Below are 21,035 nucleotides of genomic sequence, written 5' to 3' on the forward strand. Positions count from 1 at the left end.
TAATTGCCCAGTGGGACAGAGGTAGCAAAAGATGAGTAAACATTTGCAAGCCCTCTGACAGTATTTTTGTACATTACAAATCATTGTAACATAGTCCAAAGCTGGGAGTTTTCAGAAGAATCTTTGGGAATTAAAGAAACAATGTTTTGTAACTTTTGCTGAGATCATATTTACTTGTCTGTTTCCTGCTCTGAAAATCCCATCCTCTGTGTAAAACATCAGCAGGTTGCTTAAACCATTCATCAGTGTTCCTTGCCTGTGGGATTAAAATCCAGCCCTGCAGTCCTTGCATGTAACAAATCCACTCCAGAAGTGCAGGCTTGTAGGAGACCGAGCCCAAATTACTGGAAGAAAAACTGATTAATGGAGTCAATAGTTCTGTAGAAGGGAAACGTCTTGTACCATACCAGAAAAAGTGCCTGGAAGCTTGCAAATATCTCTGAGCTAGTCTCTCTAGCCATAGGAACAGCATGGGGATTAGAGAAGGTCTGTCTGGTGTGGGTTTCTTCTCAGACAGTTGTTGAAGAAGCACCGTAGGTCCGAGTGTATGAACTCGGGGCCCAGCCTGTGGGTCTGCTGCCGCCTCAGATAGTCTTTCTGTTTTTCTAACAGAACTAAATTGTCTCCATTTCTCTTCCTTGCTGTTTCAGGCATCACAACAGGATCCGCAGCATTGAAGCAAGTCAACTGAAGCCCTACGTTACCCTGGAAACGTTGGACCTGAGTTTCAATGACATCACGGAAATCCGAAACGGCTGCTTTCCACAGGGACTTCACATAAAGGAGCTGTGAGTTTTTCTTGTTGGGAACAGCTTTTGTTGAGTTACCACAGCAGAGAAAAGGGCCTCAAACCTTCTTTAAAAAAAGGAGAGGGAATGAACATACAAAGTACGGGGTTATTTGTCAGGATTTTAAATGCAAAGGAGAATTAGAAGGTAGCACGTTGTCCCTATTGTCAAGTTACTTTTTGAGCTGTCTTTTGGTTTCTGATGTATCTGTAAAGAATGCAGATTATTATTAATCGTGTTGCGTGGGAATGTTGTAACAGAGGAAAGGTATCCTGCATCATTTGGGTGTGGGTGTCTTTACAGCTGGAGAACTAGAAGCCAGAAGAACTGTCTGCAGCAGACCTGTGTCTCTTCCCCAGTGGGAAGTATATGTGCTGTTTCCCAGATCAGCCCATGTGCATCTGGAAGAGGGGAAGGGGAAATGACTATTTCATCATTCAAGTGGCTACTGAATGTTAAGAACAGAAATCTCTCATTAGTGGTTTGAAGAACGCCAGGGGTTAAGCAGAGTAACACACTCCCAATAGAGGTGTTTGCCTTTTCCAGGAAACATAAAATAATCTGTATTTTAGGTACTTTTGAAGAGGTGCAGACAGATAATCTGCTTGCGTTAAAGGTTGCACCTAAGTTTCTGCCCCTGGTTGTAAGAGGATATAAGAGAGTGGTGTTGTGACTGATGTTTGCCTGTTGTCCTGTAAAAACAGTCTCTGTGGCTAAGACTAGGGTCCAAGTAAGAAAGAGCCCTGCGACAGATGCTGAGGGAAAAATGGGGAATGAATAGAGTCATGCTGCACTGGAGTATTCTCCAATCTCTGGCTTCCACTCCAAATTGCCTTGCTGAAGTAGGAGGGTATCAAGGAGCTCCTGGGAGTGTGCAGCACTTCTCCACATTTGTCACATGGCTCTGGGAAAGGCACTGTGCTCTTTGTGCAACCAGAAATCCAACTGACTTGAAGCCACCGCTGTAATTTCACCAGCCTGTCTGGAGACCAACTAAATGCTGATAAAAGGAGATTTCTGACAGAACTGTTCATTTTTCTGCTGTGATTTATTGCAGCTACCTGGGGAGCAACAGAATCAGCACCCTGGAGCCTGGTGCTTTTGATAGTCTGTCACGGTCCCTGCTAACACTTCGTCTGAGTAAAAACAGAATCACTCAGCTTCCTGTCAAGGCGTTCAGGCTACCCCGGCTAATACAACTGTGAGTAGAAATGTACACTTTAATTAAGCTCAGCCACACTTTATGGAGACAAAATGTCCCTGAGGATATGCACACCAAATGTCACCCTTCCTCACCTGCTATCTATAAAACTTAGAATACACTGTGCAGTAGACCTCTGCCAGCACCTAGTAAAACACATTGGGAGAGGGTCCTTCTTGTCTTGTAACTATTGGCTTTTCAGGCCATTCTTTTGATCAGGTGGGAAGGGAGGGATGCTGCAGCAGACATCAGCATCTTGTGCACTTGACAGCATAAGACAAATCCATTCCCTTGAAAGCTGCTGGCGTCTGTGACACAAGAGAGATTTGGAAGATGTTTCTATTGTGAGTGACAGGGCTCACCTACCACGTTAGTTTTTCAAGACCACACAGGTATCTTTATGTGGCAATAAAAAAGCAATGACGGAAGGTTGTTAAACTGTGCGGTGATATTTGGGCAGAGAAAATAGCACTCTAGATGAGTTAACACACACGTTGTTGTCCTGCCTGCAGTCTGTATGGCAGGAGCTGCATGGGGACGCATAGACATCTGCAGCTATAAATATGCTTTATGTTTAAAATAGTAGCACTGATGGTTTAGCTTTTCCCTTCTGCTGCTGTTGGAGAAATGGGCCCAGCCTGAGGCCTGTTGCAGTGTTTCCATCAAATTTGCTAGGCAAAAGGTCAACCTCTGTCTGTTAACAAAGTCCACAAAAGCTGTTGGAACTCATGCCTCTAAATGGTAACCACTTGAGAGACAATCCTTAAGCCAAGATGTGTCTAAAGAACGGGTGTGCATTTGTGCTTGCATACATGTAGGATTTATAGCCAATTTGGGATTGAACAGTGTGACGCAACAGCGTATGCATCTTGAAAGTCTGTTGCCTCTCAGTTGGAAGTTACTGTCCGTTGACTGAGAGCTTGTAATCTGCTGTGTTTGTTTGCATCATGTGCAAAACTAATAAAAATGAGAGTCAACTCAATCTGTTTAGGAACGCAGTTTTCACAGAAAGTTGGAGTAATTGGTACTCTTAAAGACAGTCTCACAGCTGGTTGTTTAACCCTAGAAATAAACACGAATGAATTGCAAGTTATACAGACTTGATGTGTTGTGGAGTTTGTGTACAGTTCTTTTTCTGGCAAAGTGTAGTTCACTAATAGCCTAGGAAGTGCAGTAAGGCAAGAGTCTCTAGGCCTGCAAACTTTTTAATTGCTTACTTGACTTTAATCACACTCAATTTGAGTGCAAGTTTAACGTTGTTTTTTTTAGGCAGTTAAAAAGTAAGCTTAAAATTTCTATGGCTTCCTCATGTTTTCCAAAACAAGTTCTGATGTTGTAACCTCCACCATTTTCTTCAACACAAATGCTGAATAGGGAACTACCCTTAGGTTAGTCTTTTATGTGCAGAAAGACATCCATTTTAAAAGCTCTATCTTCAGCTTTAGTGCATTGCGTCGATGAAGTTTTCCACTGACTTTATGGAACTGGGTTGTCACCTGGTATGTCTGGGACTAGCAGTCCATAAGACTGTTTGATATGGGTTGGTAAAGCATGCTGTGATGATAAACCTTCACGTTGCTATTCAGAAAACAGGTATTCCCGAAATTTAGTCCTTCCCCACCCAGGGGGGAAAAAAAAAAAGAAAAAGAAATTTAATGAACCAAGTTGGAGATCTTTGTATATACAAAATACTAAGACTGCCTTGTTATTGGAAACAACTTATTTCACTCTTTATTGGTTTCTTATAATAGGAAAAAATGTGAAGTTTGTCAGGGAAACTGAGAGCTTTCCTTTCAAACTTAGCCATAAAATTTCCTCTTGGGTTCACAGTTCTTATGGCACCCACTTGTTTCAGAGAACGTTTTTACTGGGCTATTAAAAGTCTTGTAAAAACAATGGGTTGTAAGGGAAATAATGCTGATGTTTAACTGTGTTGGTTCAAATGGTGTCTCTGCTTGAGAGAAGATGAAGTGTGAAAATTGATGAAAAGGATAAATGGCTTAAAAGAAATGCAGAGCGAGGAGGGATGAAGAGGAATTGCTGCACTGTCTCTGTTATTTCCCTATGGTGAAAGTCTGTCCCCGGGTGAGTTTATTTAAGCGATCACACCCAGCTGACTTCCCTGGCTAGCTTTGGGATTGAAAATTTCCGGTGCGCTTCTGCTGTCTCCTGGGAACCGTTGACAGAGGAGTTGTTGGCATTGCTGTCCCCATTGTATGCTGCACAGATGATTTCGTGAGAAAGGACTGGGATTTAATAAACTTGTATGGCCTTGGTGATTTTAGGGAGCTGAACCGGAATCGCATCCGCCTGATTGAAGGCCTGACATTCCAGGGGCTGGACAGCTTGGAAGTCCTGAAGCTCCAACGCAACAACATAAGCAAATTGACTGATGGGGCTTTCTGGGGTCTAGCCAAGATGCAAGTTCTGTAAGTTGGAGAGATGGGCTCTTATTCCTTAAACAGCCTAGACTTTACCTGCTATCATGTCCTTCTCTGCATTTTAGCAAGGACTCCCATCAGAGACCTGTGGGCACCTGTGCCAGTCCTCATGCTTCCTTGTATGTCCTGCATGCACAGAGCTCTGCCATGCTACAGCAGCTTCTGTGTAGTTGACCCACAGTTTACTAAAGCTCATGGCTTTACCAGGAGTTCAATAAAAAAGTCCCGTTTTTCAAGCTGTGGCAGTATTCCTTTGACAGTTCAACAATTTTGAACATTCAGTAAGATCTCAATTGGTCTTTAAATAAAAGCTCCTCTGGCTTCTGCAAATTTGTTTTGACTGATACATGGACAGTCTGTGTTGCAAACCTGATTATTCTGCCTCTTGGGATACCTAGAAATCAAGCTGGCCTATCTCAGGGATGTGCTCTTTCCATACGAGAGAACAAATTGAATAGTTATTGCAGAGAAATGCTTGAAATTTCCAACACAGTTGGCTTTCAAGTGTGTTTGCGAGGTCATAAGTGATCAAGGCAGCGTGTTTCTGGACGCTGCTGTCACACAACTAAGACTCCGCAAATACAAACTTGGATGGGATGCTTTAAGCCCAGTTTACTTGCAGTGGAGCGTACCTCTGCGGTCACAGCTCATTCTGGGCATTTCCTTTGTGTTGTCCTTGAATTTCTATCCTTCACTTGCACAGGAAATGCCCACACATGCATGTGTCCACATGGGTATGTAGAAAGGTGCGTAGGAATGGCTAAAATCCCAATCCTTGTTGGAAATTCTTCAGCATTTGACCATTTGCTTATCTGTCAATTCCTTCTGATTTTTTTCTACAGCCACCTGGAGTATAACAGCCTGACAGAAGTAAACAGTGGCTCTCTTTATGGCCTTTCATCTCTGCACCAGCTTCACCTCAGTAACAATTCCATATCACGCATCAACCCTGATGGCTGGAGCTTCTGTCAGAAGCTGCATGAACTGTAAGTTGGTTTCTGTTGTGGTTGGTTGGGCGGGGTTTGATGCTAATCTAACATTGGCAGGAAAGGGGAGTAAGGATTTTTCCCAATCACGTGGCTTACAGCTCCCATTATACCAACCTGTAGAAATGCAGGAACTGCAGCCTCCTAAGTGATGCCCTTATTCATGATGTTATGACCTTCAGAGCACCTGATTTAAAAATACGTTTGCACCAGAAACAAAGACTAGAACCCACTAAAAGTATACAGTGCCAAAAGACCTGGAGAGTTTGTGATCTGTGGCTTGCCAATGCTTTTTAGCTAGCTAGTTACAAGACATGCACAGCTTGCTATATAATGACTGTACAGCCTGAAGGAAGCTTTGCTTTATCCTCTGTATTACAAAGAACAATCACGTTTTTAACCAGCAGAGATTTGGCCCTTTAAAGGCAGTTCTCCTTGTTTCTCCTGTTTACACTTTACCCTTCCTGTAGGGCTCAGTTGTTGAAAAGTAAATACATTGACTTTGCTCTCCTGAGATTTCCAGCTGTGAATACAGTCTTTTTGATAAACGAAAGAAAGCCTTGCTGCTGAGGACAGCCCCAGAAGAGCATCTTTTGGGTCTGTGGCACTGCTTAATGCCTTTTTGAAGAGGCACACGTGGATGCTTGCAGTATTTACAGAAGTAGCTGTCATCCCCTTGGTGGAACTGTGGAAAGATTCATTTTTTTCTTTGGAGAACTTGACATGTGGTTAGTGGAACTGTAATTTATTCTGCTTGGTTCTTGGAAATCTCTTGTTATTGTTAGGCATTCTCCTATCCACCAAAAAGCAGTACGGTAAAACAGCTTCCTGCTTTCAGAGGCCTCACTCTGAACTCCGACTAAAGGTAGGTATCTGCCTACCCAGCTGTGAATCCCTAATCTTTTGGGATGTGGATTCAGAGATAGGTAGACATGACACATGTCATTCCTTTAAGTTTAGAAGCTGTATAATTAATGTGTTAGCCCAGTGACCAGCTGTGATCTTCTGCTGAACCCAAATTATTCATTCAGATGTGGATTACTTTTGGGAGGCACAAGGACATATTTTATTTTTGGTTTTACTTAAATACATATGTGATTGTTTAATTAACTAATTTTTCAAATTGCTGTGAAACTGTCTGTGCCTAAAGGGCTCCTTTGCTTGGCACAGTGCTGTAGACAGCTACTGTTCCTTCGTGTGCAGGTTCTCAAGTGATGTTTTACTAGGTTAAGGAAGTGTCAGTGGAGAAATCTTCAAGGCAACAGATCAGAATCGGCACCGTGCTCTCCCTGTGGCCTGCCTAAATCTGAGGCATCAAAAAAGGGGAGTCTGCTTTCCTAGGGGCACTCACACTTGGATCCCTGGAATAGCCAAATTCAGATCACTGCATTGTGTTAGTAGCACAGCTCTGGGAGCTTTCTGCTCTCGGGAACCCAATATCTGGTGCCTGTGTTGGAGCTTTATTTCAGCCTGGGCTCGGATGGGATCGGTAAGCCCCAATTTGCATCTTGCAGAGCTAACATCAGAACTATTTAGGGAGAACTATGCTTGTCTTTTCTACCTGACACTGTCTTTGCAAACCCTCAAGGTTTAGGTGGGAGGTTGCACGTCATACTGAGTCCTTTATTTGTCAGGTATGGATTGGGATCTCTTGCCAACAAGTAGTGCTAATGGTGAGCTGTCCTGCCTTAGAGGCCATCCTCTGCAGTAACTGCAGAAACCCAGTGCAGGCTTCGCTTGCGCTGGTGCAGAATGGGGTAGATTTGGAGAATGCCTGGTGGTGTGAGGTGGTAGGAGCCACTGGGGCATGCTCAGCCTGACAAACAGGATTGTGCTAGAGTGTGAGGCCAGAGACGACATTAGGTGAGATCTGAAAGGCGATTATGTGGGTGTTAGCACACATCTCTGCAAAATATTACAAGCTCTTGCAGGTGTTGCCTTTAGGGTAAGGCTGCTGCAGGGAGCCATCAGATACTCCTAACTGAAACTCTCACAGCCAAAGAGTTGTAGGAGTGGTCTGCTCTGAAATTGAAGGGTGAGGAAAGGAAGTGCTAGATACATCTAGGCTGCCTCTGTGCACTTCTTTGAATGTGCATGTTTCATTCCTTACTAAAAGATCCTTGCTTACCTCCCCTATTGCTAAATCTGCTGGGTTTCAGTTATCAGAAAGCACTGTCTCTGGTTGTACGGGGAATTAATTTCAAAGACCTTGACCGAAGAAAGAGAGGTGGCTAGACCCCTGCTTATCTGTGCTAAGGAAGGAGGTGGTCATCTGAAGGATGAGTTGTCTCTCCTTTAGTTGTTGGGAGAAAACATGACCTGAAGGCTGTGGTCTGATGTAAAAGCTAACAAGGAAAGAGAGCTCTTGCCTTGTTATGGGCATGAGAAAGGGCTGATTGTATTCACCAGTCAGGTGCTAGGCCATCAACATCATGGAAAAATCCACAGTGGGAGCATAGGATTTAATCAGAGGTAAATGATGACTTGGCTGCTGGGTCTTTCCTTTCACTTCTTACCTGTAGTTTGGTCAATGGGAATGAAATGTGTTAGATGTACCTGGTCCAGAACTGTCTGGCAGCAGGAGCCCCAGCTGCACAACAGGTTTCTGGTTAACCCCTTTATATATCACTTTTGGCGTGCTGCTCTCCCACTTCCTCGCCTGGCCAAAAGGGCTGTGTAGATAAACATTTGCACTTGTTTGTTCCAGTGATTTCTCACTGGTGGAGAAATGACAAGGTAGGGGAAGCAGCAGAGACCTGCTGATTTCCCTCAATCCAGATAATCTAAACTGCCGAGGAGAGAAACGTACCGTTTTTGCAAATTGGCCTGTCCCATTGGCAGGAAGCAGAGCCCTTACATGTTGAAGGAAGTCACTGCCAGGTGTATTAGTTCCTGAAACCTTCCATCTGTTTGCAGCCATTGAGAGAGTCCTCTAAATACTGCTGCTGTCCATCCATCTTGAGGTGGCGTCAGAACGAACAGAGGTAACATGCCTTCACCAGCTGTGGCGTGAACTCTTCTGTGTAGAATCAAAAGGAACAATTTTTTTTCTCAGCCAGGTTTAGGATTACTTTTGAAGGCTTTTTTTTTTTTAAGCCAAATTCTTTAATCGCAGGTGAGGACATAATTTTGACCGGATGCCAGTTCTTCATAACTAACACTACAACTTCTTTAGGAATGAAAGTATGTTGTCCCATACCTTCTTCAAACTCATTAATCTTTGCTGAATTTTTTCCAAAGCTTGCCCTCTGCCTACTCACACAGCTAAAAGATAGGCAGCTCATTTGCCAAGTTAATGACACTCTCAGTGCTTCAGAGTATGTGTCTGTTTTGACTTAGGTTTTGGCTTTGCAGTAACTTTCATGCAAGCCCTAGACACATTTTTAAGCAGACTCATTAACAGGCAGTACTAGAAGAGGAATTTGGAGGTTTGGAACGCAGTGAGTTTTTGGTTGTTTTTTTTTTCTTGTTGTCTGTACAATGAGGGATTTCGGTGCTTGTTCAAGCTGCATGACTCCACTTTTTGAAAAGTTTAGCAGCCCAAACCCTGACATCTTTTGAAGTGACTTGTGCTCCCAGGTCACTAAGGTATTTGCAAAAATCCTATGCAACTGCCCTTTGTAAAGAGATAAGCTTGAGAAAATGTGAGCAGTGGTATGTAGATGACTGCCACTTTTTATACCCCACATGTCAGCGTGCAGGCAACTTAGCGCTGAGGCTACTGCAGGTCACACTCACCTGCCAGTAGCCCTGCAGGGCTGACCCAGCTGCAGTGACATCCAGAGATCAGGAGGAATATACTCGTAGCAGGGAGCTGTGGGTGAATGCTTCAGGCTGAAGGTCACTGACCAGTGACTCTGCCTGCTGCTACCCCAGGAGGTCCCTCATTTGATGAGCCAAGTTGGCCTTCAACATCAGCAATGCTGCAGCTTTACTGCTTGCATAGAAGGTGGTTGCGTAGTGTGTGAGGTGTCTGCAATGGTTTGTAGCTTCCCATGGCCTGCCTTCAGTGTCAGATCTCAGAAGCCTCATCTGCACCCTGGCTGGGAGAGAAAAACAGCTTCCAAACTGCAGCTTCTTCCTACCAGCTTCCAAACTGCAACAGGAGTAGCGCTTAAAAAAAAAAAAAAAAAATCTCCAAAACCAGAGATAATACAGGCAAGGGGAAGAGATGGATGGAAAACTAGGAAAAAACCCAATCTTCCGATATTAGTCACTTTTAAGTGGAGAAGATTTCAAGCAGACTGTACACTCTGACAAAGGGGAGCGGGAGGGAAGGCGGCTGGTTTACAATAGATTCCTCCTTCCTTTGCATGAAAGGAAGCATTCAATTGCCTTATGGTGAAATGCTTTTGGCTCTGGAGTGGGGTGGAGCAGGCTGTGGAGACACCCACACCCAGACGCCTGGGGCTTGCTGTGCACAAGTGCAGAACGATAAGACACCTCCTGAATACAGAAGTTTGTACCCTGCCAAGAGCGCATGTGAACTTCAAAATCCGTCTTGTTTGACGTCACTCTCCACCTTGCAGGGCGTGGGGAAGGAGGGAACTGCTTTTTCCTGTAAGCCTTGGCGGGAGTCCAAATGGGAGTGAGGATTGAACACAACCAGGGGACTGAGGAGGGGTGGTGTTCCCAGACCCTAACCTAGCCGTTCAGGAGAAAGACTAGCTCGTCCCCGCCATAACTGACAGCATGTGTATTAGGTTATTGCTCTCGTTCACTTCTGGAGGAGCCTCTCTGTTGCCTGTACAGAAGCCTTCCCTATGTTTGGGTACCAAATGCCTCCTGCTCCCTTATGGTCATCTGGGCTGCCCCATGGGTATCTTGTGGGAATATTTGCAGACTGCAGTCTTATTTCCTAGTCAATCTGTTATGTATCCACCCAGTACACATTGCCTTTTGTAAGGTGGTAGTGGGAGGCAGGCACTGATTGGCACAGACAAGTTTGGAAAATACTGGTTGGATTGACAAGGGCTGTTGTTTTGGTTTTTTTCCTCAGAATACTCTCTTACAACAACCTAACCAGGCTGGATGAGGGAAGCTTGGCAGACCTTGGGGGACTGCACGTACTACGACTGAGCCACAATTCCATCAATCATATTGCAGAAGGTGCTTTCAAGGGACTCAAAAACCTACGTGTCCTGTAAGTTGCTCCCAGCTTTTGTCAGCTAACACCCATCTTCCCTCTGTTCTGCTTTGCGGTTGCTTTGGGTGCCTGTGTCCTCAGTGTCAAACTTCCCTACACGCTGCTCTGTTGTCTTCAGCAGCTGTTGTGTTTACCCCATTATTCAACTTCAGTGAACTTGTACTTTTTAATTAAGAGCAGTTAGGAGAATTGCAGTTGGACTTCTCAGTGTTGTAGGGTGCTTTCAGAGTAGAGGGCTCCAGAGTAAAATCATGAGAACATAGGACAGGATCCTGAATCTAGCCCAGCTGAGCAAAAATCCCTGAGGTTTCAGTCCTTCAGCTAACAGCAGAATTTCTCTTGCTATCATATTGACTTTGATTAAAATTCTTAGGAAAGGACAGTTTCTGTTGGGTCATTCTGCACTCAGGAGGAGTAGGAAATGATTCCTTCCACTGACAACACTGGAAGTTTGAATATCCGCTTAAATGTGCTATCGAGCATTTTTGCATGCTGTTACTTCTTTTTTTTTTTTTTAATTGAATAATAAATATAAAATTGTGGGCTGACACAGTATTAAGAAGAAAAAAAAAAAACCACAAAGAAATTCAGAGGTTGGGTTTGGGATCTGATTATACCAGAAGCATTAACAGCACATGAAGCTTCAACCAGACTTGGGTCCAACCATGGGAGCAACCAGAAGTCTTTAATGGAGAATTGGGCTCACTTGGGTCATGAAATGTTCTGTTGCTCTGATTTTCATGGTAACCCCCGAACAACAACAAAGTAGCCATGCTATCAAGAGGAAAGTTTCATGCGCCCTAATACTGAATTGCACATGAACCATCCAGTGGTGGCTATGGCCATTTACCAGAGATTTCTATTTTAAAGTGACTGACACAACATAATACCTGGAAATGTGGCACTGGAAATGAGCTTGCTAGTCTGGATACCAACTTCTAAGATTTTAGGGCTAGTAGAGATCATTAGGTAATCTGACCTCCTCTGGAATGCCAGCTGTAGAATTGTACTATTATACACTATTAAACCCAAAAGCTCCGTTAGATTGAAGTACATCTGGGCTTGCCTTAGAAACATCAGAAGATGGAGAATCTAATTCTAGTAATTGTCCATTCCTGCAGCTGTGTTGCCCCTGTCTCCCTTATTTGTACCTGCTGAGCTGCTGGCTGCTCTCCTTCTGTCTCCAAAGGCTGTGGGCTCAGCACCTTCCTCTGGCACACCACAAAGTTCTCACAATCTGTGTTATAGCACCATCCATGCTCCCAGGCTGGTTGAGTTCAGCAGGCTGATTTAATTCTTCCTTCAGATGAAAAAACCGCACTTTGATACTTTTATTCCTCTTCAGAAGCCTATTGTGGCCTGAGTAATTAAAAGGAAATGGGAACAGAGAGATCTGCCCTCTTCACAGTACTTTTTGCATCTTACTCTCTCCTTTATTGAAGTTCACAGTGAAGGAAGTGACTGGAAAGTGAGTTTGGGTTTTGTTTGCTTTTTTTCCCTTTTTTAAACTTAAGCCAAAGCCTTTCAGCCACTGGGCATTCAGAAGGGGACCTCTCTGAGGCAGCTGTCAAGAGCGGAACTAAAGGTTTCCAAAGAAAAATGGAGGGGAAGGGGAGCTGGTAGTTCTCTTTGCTCTGCAGTGAATGTGGAGCCTCTTTTATGTCTAGGGCAGAGGGGGGAGGCAGAGAGGGAGTGTGTGAGCGAGCTCTAATTTAATAAAGAGAAAGGCCTATTGGGTCCTGCACCTGGTGAAAAAGACCCGAGCATGCTTTAATTATGGCCTATTGTTGGGGAGCCTTTGGTGGGTGTGAAACTGCTGAAATGTGGAGCTATTCAAATAGAGGTCAGACCCAGAGACCTCGGAGCACAATGATTAACAAGGCTGTGAGCATTCAAGCTCAGCCAGCCAGAAAGAATAGGAAATTGGCAACAGAGGCTGGGAGAGGAGTTTGAATACAAAGAGACCTAGGCCAAAATACCCCACTCTTTTTCTCTCTCCCTCTATTTTCACTCATTTGTTAAAAAGGTTTTTATTCCTCCTTTCTAACACTAAACCTTTGAGTTGCCTCTGGATGAACAAGCAATACCATTTTCTTTTCCTTTTTTAAGAAAACACAATGTGTGGCAGTCAATTAATAAAAGCGTGTGTCGGAGAGGTCCTACAGGCTGTTCCCACTTGTCTGTGTCTGCCATGGGAAAGGGTTTGCTGGTCCAAAGACCAGTAGCCCGTGGTGGAGCTGAAGAGGAGAAATGTCTGAGAAGGGATTTGCCCTTAAAAAACAAACAGAACAACAGGCATTGGCTTGGCAACCATAGGGGAAACGTAGAAACTTAGCTCCAGGAGGATGTATTTGCTCCTGCCCCACTCAGATGGCGCTGAAAATGTCAGCACATCAAAGCGTCTCTCCTGGACTTGTCTCTTATGCCACCACAGCATTATGTGCGCCCACACCCCGCAGGGATGTTGAGTTTTTATCCATCCCTTTGGCATAGATGAACCCACGGATCGCCCTGACATCCACAATGATGCTGGCTTAGTCCAGGACTCCCCAGGGATGTGAGATTCAGGTCTCACGCTGAAGCCAGCTGAGAAAGAGGAATTGTGGCTTTTGGCCATCTCCCTTCACATCTTTAGTTCACACACCAAAGCTGAGAAACAAGTAAAGACTGCAGCCAGCTTAGGTACTGAGAGCAAAAGTCTCAGCCCCATCTCGGCTGGGGAAAAGCATGCCAATATTGAAACTGGGATTTTTTTAATTTCTGTTCTGTTCTTGTGTATTTGTGCTCCGTAGCCCAGGAGCTACATTATGATGCCTGTGTCTGGAATGTTGCAAAATGCAGGGGGCTTTGGTTTTTCTTTTTTTGGTCTTAATATTTTTAAACTGGAAATGTTCTGATAATAATCTTCAAAAGGTGCGAAAGGAGTACCCGAGGGTTCAGGGGGTTATCTGGATGGTTAAGTTTGCTTTATTGTTGGGTTTTGCCAGGTTTTAAATCAGAGTGATGTAACAAAACCAACAAAGACTATTTATTTTTCCTTTCTTTTTACTTAACGTTAGAAATGATAAATTTCTGTCTGTGTTGCTGGGTATTCATTGCTAGCTGGAATTAAAGCTAGGAGGGAAGGATTTTTAAACAGACTGTTTAAACAGCTTTTGTGGATCTCTCTGTTTGTTCTGTGTGCTTGTTTTTCTTCAGACCTCTTTGACTTTTGTAATTGATGGTCAATTTGAAAGCCAAAAGAAGCTAACTGTGAAAAAGGAATTCTTACTCATTTTTTTTTAAAAAAGTGGTTATACAGAGAGTTAGACTTGTGTAGGGATGATGGTGCTTTCCTTTGTTGAGCTTTCCAGTTCATTGCCAGAAAAAAATGCAACTTCATAGAAAATACACCAAATCATCTTCCTAAGATATAGCTATAGATAAATACATGTATACATTGGAATAGCCAAGGTTAATCTTAATTCATGATAGTAGCATTTAAGGACAGCTGTTTCTTTCAGCTTAGTTTGGGGACTTTATTTTCTTTTTCCTCCTTTTGTTTGGATGCACAGAATTAGAAAAGGTCTGAAACCTACTTGTTAAAAAGTAGCTATCTGCTACTGCTGCTGTTTCAGAAATAAGAGGGTTTCAGCTAGGAAAAAGCCAGGGCTTTTTTTGGAATGCACCATCTCAGCATGGCTCAGTGCAGGAAAAGTGATTAGCGCTGCTTTGCTGCAGGACCCTGCTTTTTCTGATAGCTGTCAGAAGAAAATGGGAAGCTATTCGTATGGCATTCCAAACTTTCTTCCATTTCTTTTTAACGATGAGCCTAGGACTAAGACACCAATTACAAGATCTCTCTTGTCCTCTCCCCAGGGAACTGGACCACAACGACATCTCAGGCACAATAGAAGATACCAATGGAGCCTTTACAGGCCTAGAAAACCTAAGCAAGCTGTGAGTATTCCTGGGTTTGAAGTTCTGCAAAGCCGTTGTGTTGTGTGCTTGTGTGGTGGTGGGTCTCTCCCCTCCAACGCAGCCTTCCTCCCTTTGGAACAAGATAAAACCTGAGACATAGTAGTTTTGCAGGCTCACTGCAAGAGTGCAAATGTGGTTATCAAGCACTTGTGTTTCTAAGCAGATATGAGGTGATTATAGTCCTTTTAAAGCGATGAACAGATGGTGCCACATGCTGTAGTTAGTTCAGAGACACAGGAGAGAGTAACTTAAGTTGTTTTCATCTGTAAGACTCAGCACAACTGTTCCTCGCTTCTGAAAACAAGCAGCAACAAAAAAGACCCCTTGCAATCTTCAGCGAAGCACTGATTGATGCAGCAAATGACAATAAACAGAAGAGAAAAATCACCCCATTTCCTGTTACAACAGAGGATTGAAACAGGATTCGTTTCTGTGGGATACTCTGAGAGTGATCTTTTGGGCTTGCTTCCATGTGCAGTGACAATTAAAGGCACCATGGGGCATAGGCTCTTAAAGAGATAAAAAGAAACCTAAGGCAAGCATGCGCCTTGCAAATGTTTATAGCTTGCTTGGCCTTTGCAAGTATTTTCACATTGCTCTGTACTTGTTCGTATTCCATTTGAAATCGGCTATATAAATCAGTCCTGTCAGAGAAGTCTCTGATGGCTTGTGACAAATCAAGAGTCTTTCTAATCATTACCTCTTGCCTTTGTTTAAGTTCTCAGCACCCCCCCATCATGCTGTCTCTGATGCTGAGATGGCACAGCCAGAGGTGCAGTAAAAGTACCTCGATGGATAGCAGATGGCTAGAATGAATCCTGGCAGGCGGTATATTGTCGTGCTCTCATTAGAGACTCCTGGGGGAGTGGGAAGAGCCATGGCAGGATTCCTGGGGATGTAATGCTTAGACGGAGAAGAAAAATTTGAAGTCACAGACACAGACGGCATTTGATCATTGTTGAGGGGAGTCACTGGATCCAAGGAGAGGGGAACCAAGTTGTAGCTGCAAGTAAAGTGAGGGAGAAGGCAGAAAAGGACTTAACAACTGGGGGAGTCAGGCAGGGAGGTAGAAGAAGTATGGGAGAGAGAGAGGCCAGTAGGAGTTGCCGTGCACAGGGAGTTGGGAAATATTCCCACAAGTTGCTAGAAAAAAGGCAGAGGAGCAGATGCAGTGGGTGGTAGAGTCCTTGACTTCTGTTGCTGAAGATTTTGGTTTGTCTGAAGAAACCAGCGCAACCATGTGAGCAGCCAGAATGGTAGTGGGAGCAGAGGCTTTGTCCAGAGGGATTTGCAGGCTGGAGGATTGAGAGTCTGTAGTGCTGCTTTGACAAGGGAGAGAAGGTGGAGGGAAGAGAGCGGGGAGAGAGAGCTGTCCCAGTGGGACATCCACCGCAGGGCATCCCTCCAGCATGGCCACTGGCATGGGAGCAAAAGTGGTGGTCGGGATATGTTAGAAAGTCTGTGTGCAGATAACAGGAGAGAGGTGAAAAAGCCAGAGGAGACAGCGTTGAGGGAAAGAGTTCAGCAAAAGGATTGACTCAGCAACCAGGAGAAATGAGCACTGATGAGTTGTGGGGGTCAGGCAGAGGCCAGGACTTACGGCAAGGAGCGGGAGGAGGAAGGAAGGGAGCAGAGGCAGCCTGCGGGGTTGTGCGAGTTGTCTGTTCGGAGCTCTGGGCAGAGCAGCTATCACTCCCCTGTGAAGTAGCCATGGCCTGATCTGATGTTTATCATCCAGCAAAAGGAACGGCTTCAAAAGATGGCTAGTTTTGTCTGCCAGTAGCAAAGGATGCGGCAAGGGCTTGCGCAAGTCTAAAGAAGCCAGGTTTGCATCTTTTTTCACGTTGTTGACCTCTGTCTTTCATTGCACATGGACTTGGGCCAGTTCTGAGTCTGGCTGAATGCAGGGAAGGACATGTGCCCATGGTTTGTGGGGGCGATCACAGCGAATTTCATAGCATGGAAGAGCGTGTAGATCAGGTTGGTCTTGGGCAGACAGGAGTGGTTTGATTACCTAACAGAGTGAACCTGCTGTGGGACAGACAGGTTGCTGGGATCATTCATTGTCAGCCAGAATGTAAGGCTAGAAAAACCCTCAGAACATGAGATTATTTCATTATATTTCTAGAGGCATTCTGGGGACATTCGGGAGTGGTCACTTTTAAAGGGATCTGCTCAGGTCTGTTTTAGCTCATCAGCACGTAAATCCCAAACTTGTAATTTCATCTAAGGCTTGAAGTGAGTATCATTCTGGCAGGATTTTTTCGTAAATAAAGTATCAACCTTTACAGCAAACATTTCACTGCGTGATTTAGGGCCTGTGTTTAAACCGTCAACCAGCTTTAAATGCATTAGCATACAAAAAATAAATGGGCACTTCAGAGGAGACCTTCTAATGAATTAATAATCACCTCAGCTCTGTGGAGATTGCCTTAAAAGCTGTTCCCCTTTGATCTGGCACAGATTAGCCTCTGAAAGGATTTAGCACAGAGAGGGTTGTTTGCTGAAATGAAGGTGTTAAAATGAGAGGAGGGGAGGCTAGTCACTTTAGCCTTCTCTGAATTATATATGAAGCTCTGCAGGATGGAGAGCACAGGCCTAAATTAAAATGTTGCTTCAAGAAAGAGGGAGTCAAGAAGCACCGAAGCATAAAAAGCATCAGTGGAATCGCTGGGGAACAAGGAGTTTCCTAATTATTCAAGCTGCTAAATGTAACCGGTTTTTTGATGGCTCACTCAGTGACTGAGATCTTCCTGCAGGTGCAAAACTGGCTGGAGGAGAAAATGCTGCTTTCTAATGAATTGCGTGCTTAGCGTGTAATTACACTTATGCAATCACTGGGAGAGCATGCTTGCGCCTAGCTCTGCTGACAGTGGAGGAGCGTTTCTGGACTGCAGCAGCAGGCTAATTGTGGAGCTGCATACCGCCGCGTTTGCATTCCAGCGTGCCGCACTCCTTTGAAGGGGGCCGCTGGGTTCAAACTATTTCAGAATTGGAGAAGTGGTTAATTGAAATTTGAAAGGCGTAATGATTTTAATGAGTTTGCTGGGGCATGGCTTTATTACCAGTGTGTTTATGTATTTCTTATGTATATAGCCATAAAATTGTATGCACCTCTACAAGTGGTGTATACACTGTGTATTCACATCCCCAGATATACTGCTTATCTCTGCACAGATAAATAAACAGATATAATTAGTATATCCGATTTTCAAAGTCCAAGATCCACTGTAAACAATAAACAGAAATCTCCAGTTATCAAACCCAAGTTCAGCATAACACCCTCATTTGGGAATATGGCTCCAGATATTAGTTTGTATGGATGCAGCTATACGACCAGAGTTTGCGTATAGTAAATTATTTACTATATTAATCATTCTAATGGATTTTTCAAAGCCTTCATAAATACAACATCCCTTTTACCAAATGATGGTACACATGATTGCACTCATCCTTTGGTGCTTGGGGTATTTCACCTAGAGCAAAAAGCCACACACACTGCCATGCAATAAATAGGACCTCTGATACCCTGGTTTTGGTGCTGTAACAAGGAACTCAGTAAAACTCACTGGAGATATTTAGAACGATACTGTTGATAAAGCAGGTTGCAGCCACCAGCGTACCTACAATAGCTGTCTTTATTCTCACCTCTTATCAAATAATTAATGAAGGGACACAGCTCTGAAAATTCAACTGTGGTTTTGTACCAAGTTAACTCTGCCCATAAGAACGGGCTTCAAGTCTGTGTCTCACTGTGGAGGCTTGGAGGGACACTGCCTGAAGCTTTTGTTTGTGTTTTGCTCTAGAATGGTAAGGTTTGTGATTCTGAGGGCACAGACCTTTTGTATGGAGCTCGGAGTAACTGGCCTTTCCTGTCTACTCAGGAATTAGAGTGGTGGCTCATCCAGCAGTACAACCATCAGGGTGATTGATTTTATGAGGACCTACTTGGGATCATAGTGTTGCTCAGTGGCAGGCACCCAAATTCTCTCCAAAGACAACAGGCTGCAAGGGCAGGTGGTGATACAGTCTCAATCCTCACTATTGTAACCGTGATGAGCCCAAATTTTCCTTTCTACCTGTTGTGGCATCTGCTGCTTCATCCGCACAGAAACTGGGCTTTCTGGGTGCTAGTGTTGAGACACCAAATTACCCCGACATTTGACGGGTGCTTTATGGAAAGCCCTAACAAGCTCTTGCAAGTGTATTTGCTGGTGTAACGGCTGCACGTGCTCCATCTTGTACCCCAGCCTCCTTTCCCCAGCTGGTAGGAAGCAGTGGGACCATCATAGTTTTAGAGCCTTTTAGGGTGCAGATATAGGTTGCACCCTGTATTGAAGGAAAAATCTTGAAGGAAAACTCATGTGCCCGTTTTTTACCTGAGGTGTTAATGATGACTTGCCCTGGGTACCATGTGAAGCAGGCAGTGATAAAAGATGCACCTGGAAGATAAACCTTAGACAGAGAGGACCTGGAGAAGGAAAACATTTCCTAATTAATGACACTGGTGAATGTTTTATTAAAACAAGTGAGGAGACTATCCATTTTGCATGAACCTTGCCCCTGACTGATCACCACTGGTCAATATTTATAGAGAACTGTTACTTTGCAGATAGCAGTTTGGCTGTGATCGCTCCAGCTGGCTGTTGCCTGCTGATAGTCCCCCTCTTGCCACTGCATAGCACTGTCTGCTGATTGGGAGGAATGCTCTCTGGTCACAGATGCGAGCAAGCACACTCCTCAGCCCTGTACATTACCTTTTCTTCCTTTTGCCCCTTGAAATTACCACTCGACTATTATTTATTGCATTATATTCCTTTGCTGTTATATTTATAATAAGCCAAGGAAGGAAGTCGGCAGTCACTTCAGTTAGCTGCTGTATAAACGTGCAGCCAAGAGACAGCCCTCAGGCCCTGTGTGTGGATATCTGTTCAGGCCAAGCAGCAGGGAATAAACTACCACTTTTTTACTATCTGGGAAGAAGTCAGAAATGAAAAGTGTTGCAGGGAGAGACCAAAATCTTGTTAAACTGTCATTGCACTTAATCCTATCTACAGCCATCCTGCAAAGAATAGAGGGGACCTTCTGTTACTCAGCAAGCTGGTTTCCAAGCACTGGAGCAAACCTGCCTTTTTACGTGATATGGCACATTCCCTTTTGTGCTGTCATCACTATTAAATTCGAATACAGATAAAAGGATTTAATTTCAAGAGTGAGAAAGCGAGTGTACTTCAGCCCTCTTAATCTCCGTGCAGTTCAGATTTCCCAGGACTTACACTGAGTGTGTATATCAGATAAAGCCACACTAATTGTGTTCCTTCTTTTTCTGCCCCCCTGTCCCCATTTTTTTTTCTGTTTATCTGGCATGGGATGTTTGGAAACTGCAGAACTCTGTTTGGAAACAAGATCAAGTCGGTGGCCAAGAAAGCATTCTCAGGGTTGGAGGCCCTGGAGCACCTGTGAGTAACCCACCATGCCTCAGAGTTTGGGAAGGGGGGTCTGCCAAAAGTAGCTGCTTGAGAGATCTGCTAGCAATTTAATAGCGTCTTTGTAAACTGAGAAGCCAGTCCATTTGTGGGGGCCACCTGCTTCCTTCTCATTATAAGTCCGCCTCAACTTTGGCCTTTTTTTGTGCCAGGAACAAAGTTATAGAACATATGGCAAATCTGCATGCTCTTAATTTTTTGATTTGTTCTTGGATAAATATCGCCTTGACTTGCACATTACTTCTTTGCAGGCTGTTAGCAATGAAAATATGCTATTTCAGATGCAGCCCTCTCTCCTCCTCCCTTGCCCCAACTTTGTCCTAAATCTAGGCTCTGGCAGTGACACATGTTGCAAATGACTGGTTACGATGCAGGCACCGAACATCCCCATTCAGCACGACTGCCTTAGAGCGATTCGCAAGGAGTAAATTTTGGCTGCTGCTATGTAATTTTTTTTTGTCTGTCCCAAGGCTGATGACTCCAGCAGTGATTCATGAATAACTTCCTTTCTGAATTAAGACAAGTTAAAGTATATGTGATTTTGCTCTAGATGTTTTATTGGCTGTTGATTGTATGAAATGTTATGACCATTGAGAGCATACTGAAGGGTTAGGGCTGCTTGACTGTGGGGGTACATTCCCAGAGAAAGGTGCCCTTATTAATGCTCTACCAAGATTTTGCTCTGCAAGCAGTGCTTGCCTGTCCTACACTTCACTTAGTAAACTTAAACCCCAAGTCTGACATTATCCTTTTTCAGAGGACTAGTGAATTTTTTAATTAGCAATAGTTGTGAAGGAAACTTTTAAGAATACCTTCTTTTGGAAACATTGCAATGTTTTCCGAACACAATAGTATCCTCTCAAAGTCACTTTCAAATAACTTCTCAGATGCGGTTTAGTGCAAGTATTTGCTTTCTTTATGTTTACTGAAGGTCTAGCCTGGGATACGACATTCCTGACTATCTTTGGTTATCGAGGGGACTGAGGAATTTCTGAGCTATGGATGATGGAGGTAGCTGAGACTGAGA

The 21,035-nt window shown here is 44.0% G+C and overlaps 1 protein-coding gene across 1 annotated transcript in view; it reads left to right on the forward strand.

Annotated features, from left to right (window-relative positions):
- LRIG1 (leucine-rich repeats and immunoglobulin-like domains 1) overlaps nt 1–21,035 on the forward strand; it is a 92,438-nt gene that overhangs the window by 60,241 nt on the left and 11,162 nt on the right. Inside the window, exons 4-10 of the mRNA XM_010573309.1 lie at nt 651–788; nt 1,846–1,989; nt 4,275–4,418; nt 5,273–5,416; nt 10,416–10,559; nt 14,421–14,501; nt 19,910–19,981. Of these exons, the coding sequence (XP_010571611.1) occupies nt 651–788; nt 1,846–1,989; nt 4,275–4,418; nt 5,273–5,416; nt 10,416–10,559; nt 14,421–14,501; nt 19,910–19,981 (867 nt within the window). The remainder of the gene's footprint in view (nt 1–650; nt 789–1,845; nt 1,990–4,274; nt 4,419–5,272; nt 5,417–10,415; nt 10,560–14,420; nt 14,502–19,909; nt 19,982–21,035) is intronic.

This window comes from Haliaeetus leucocephalus, unplaced genomic scaffold, assembly GCF_000737465.1.
Source record: "Haliaeetus leucocephalus isolate CR32 unplaced genomic scaffold, Haliaeetus_leucocephalus-4.0 Scaffold2, whole genome shotgun sequence".
Lineage (NCBI taxonomy): Eukaryota > Metazoa > Chordata > Aves > Accipitriformes > Accipitridae > Haliaeetus > Haliaeetus leucocephalus.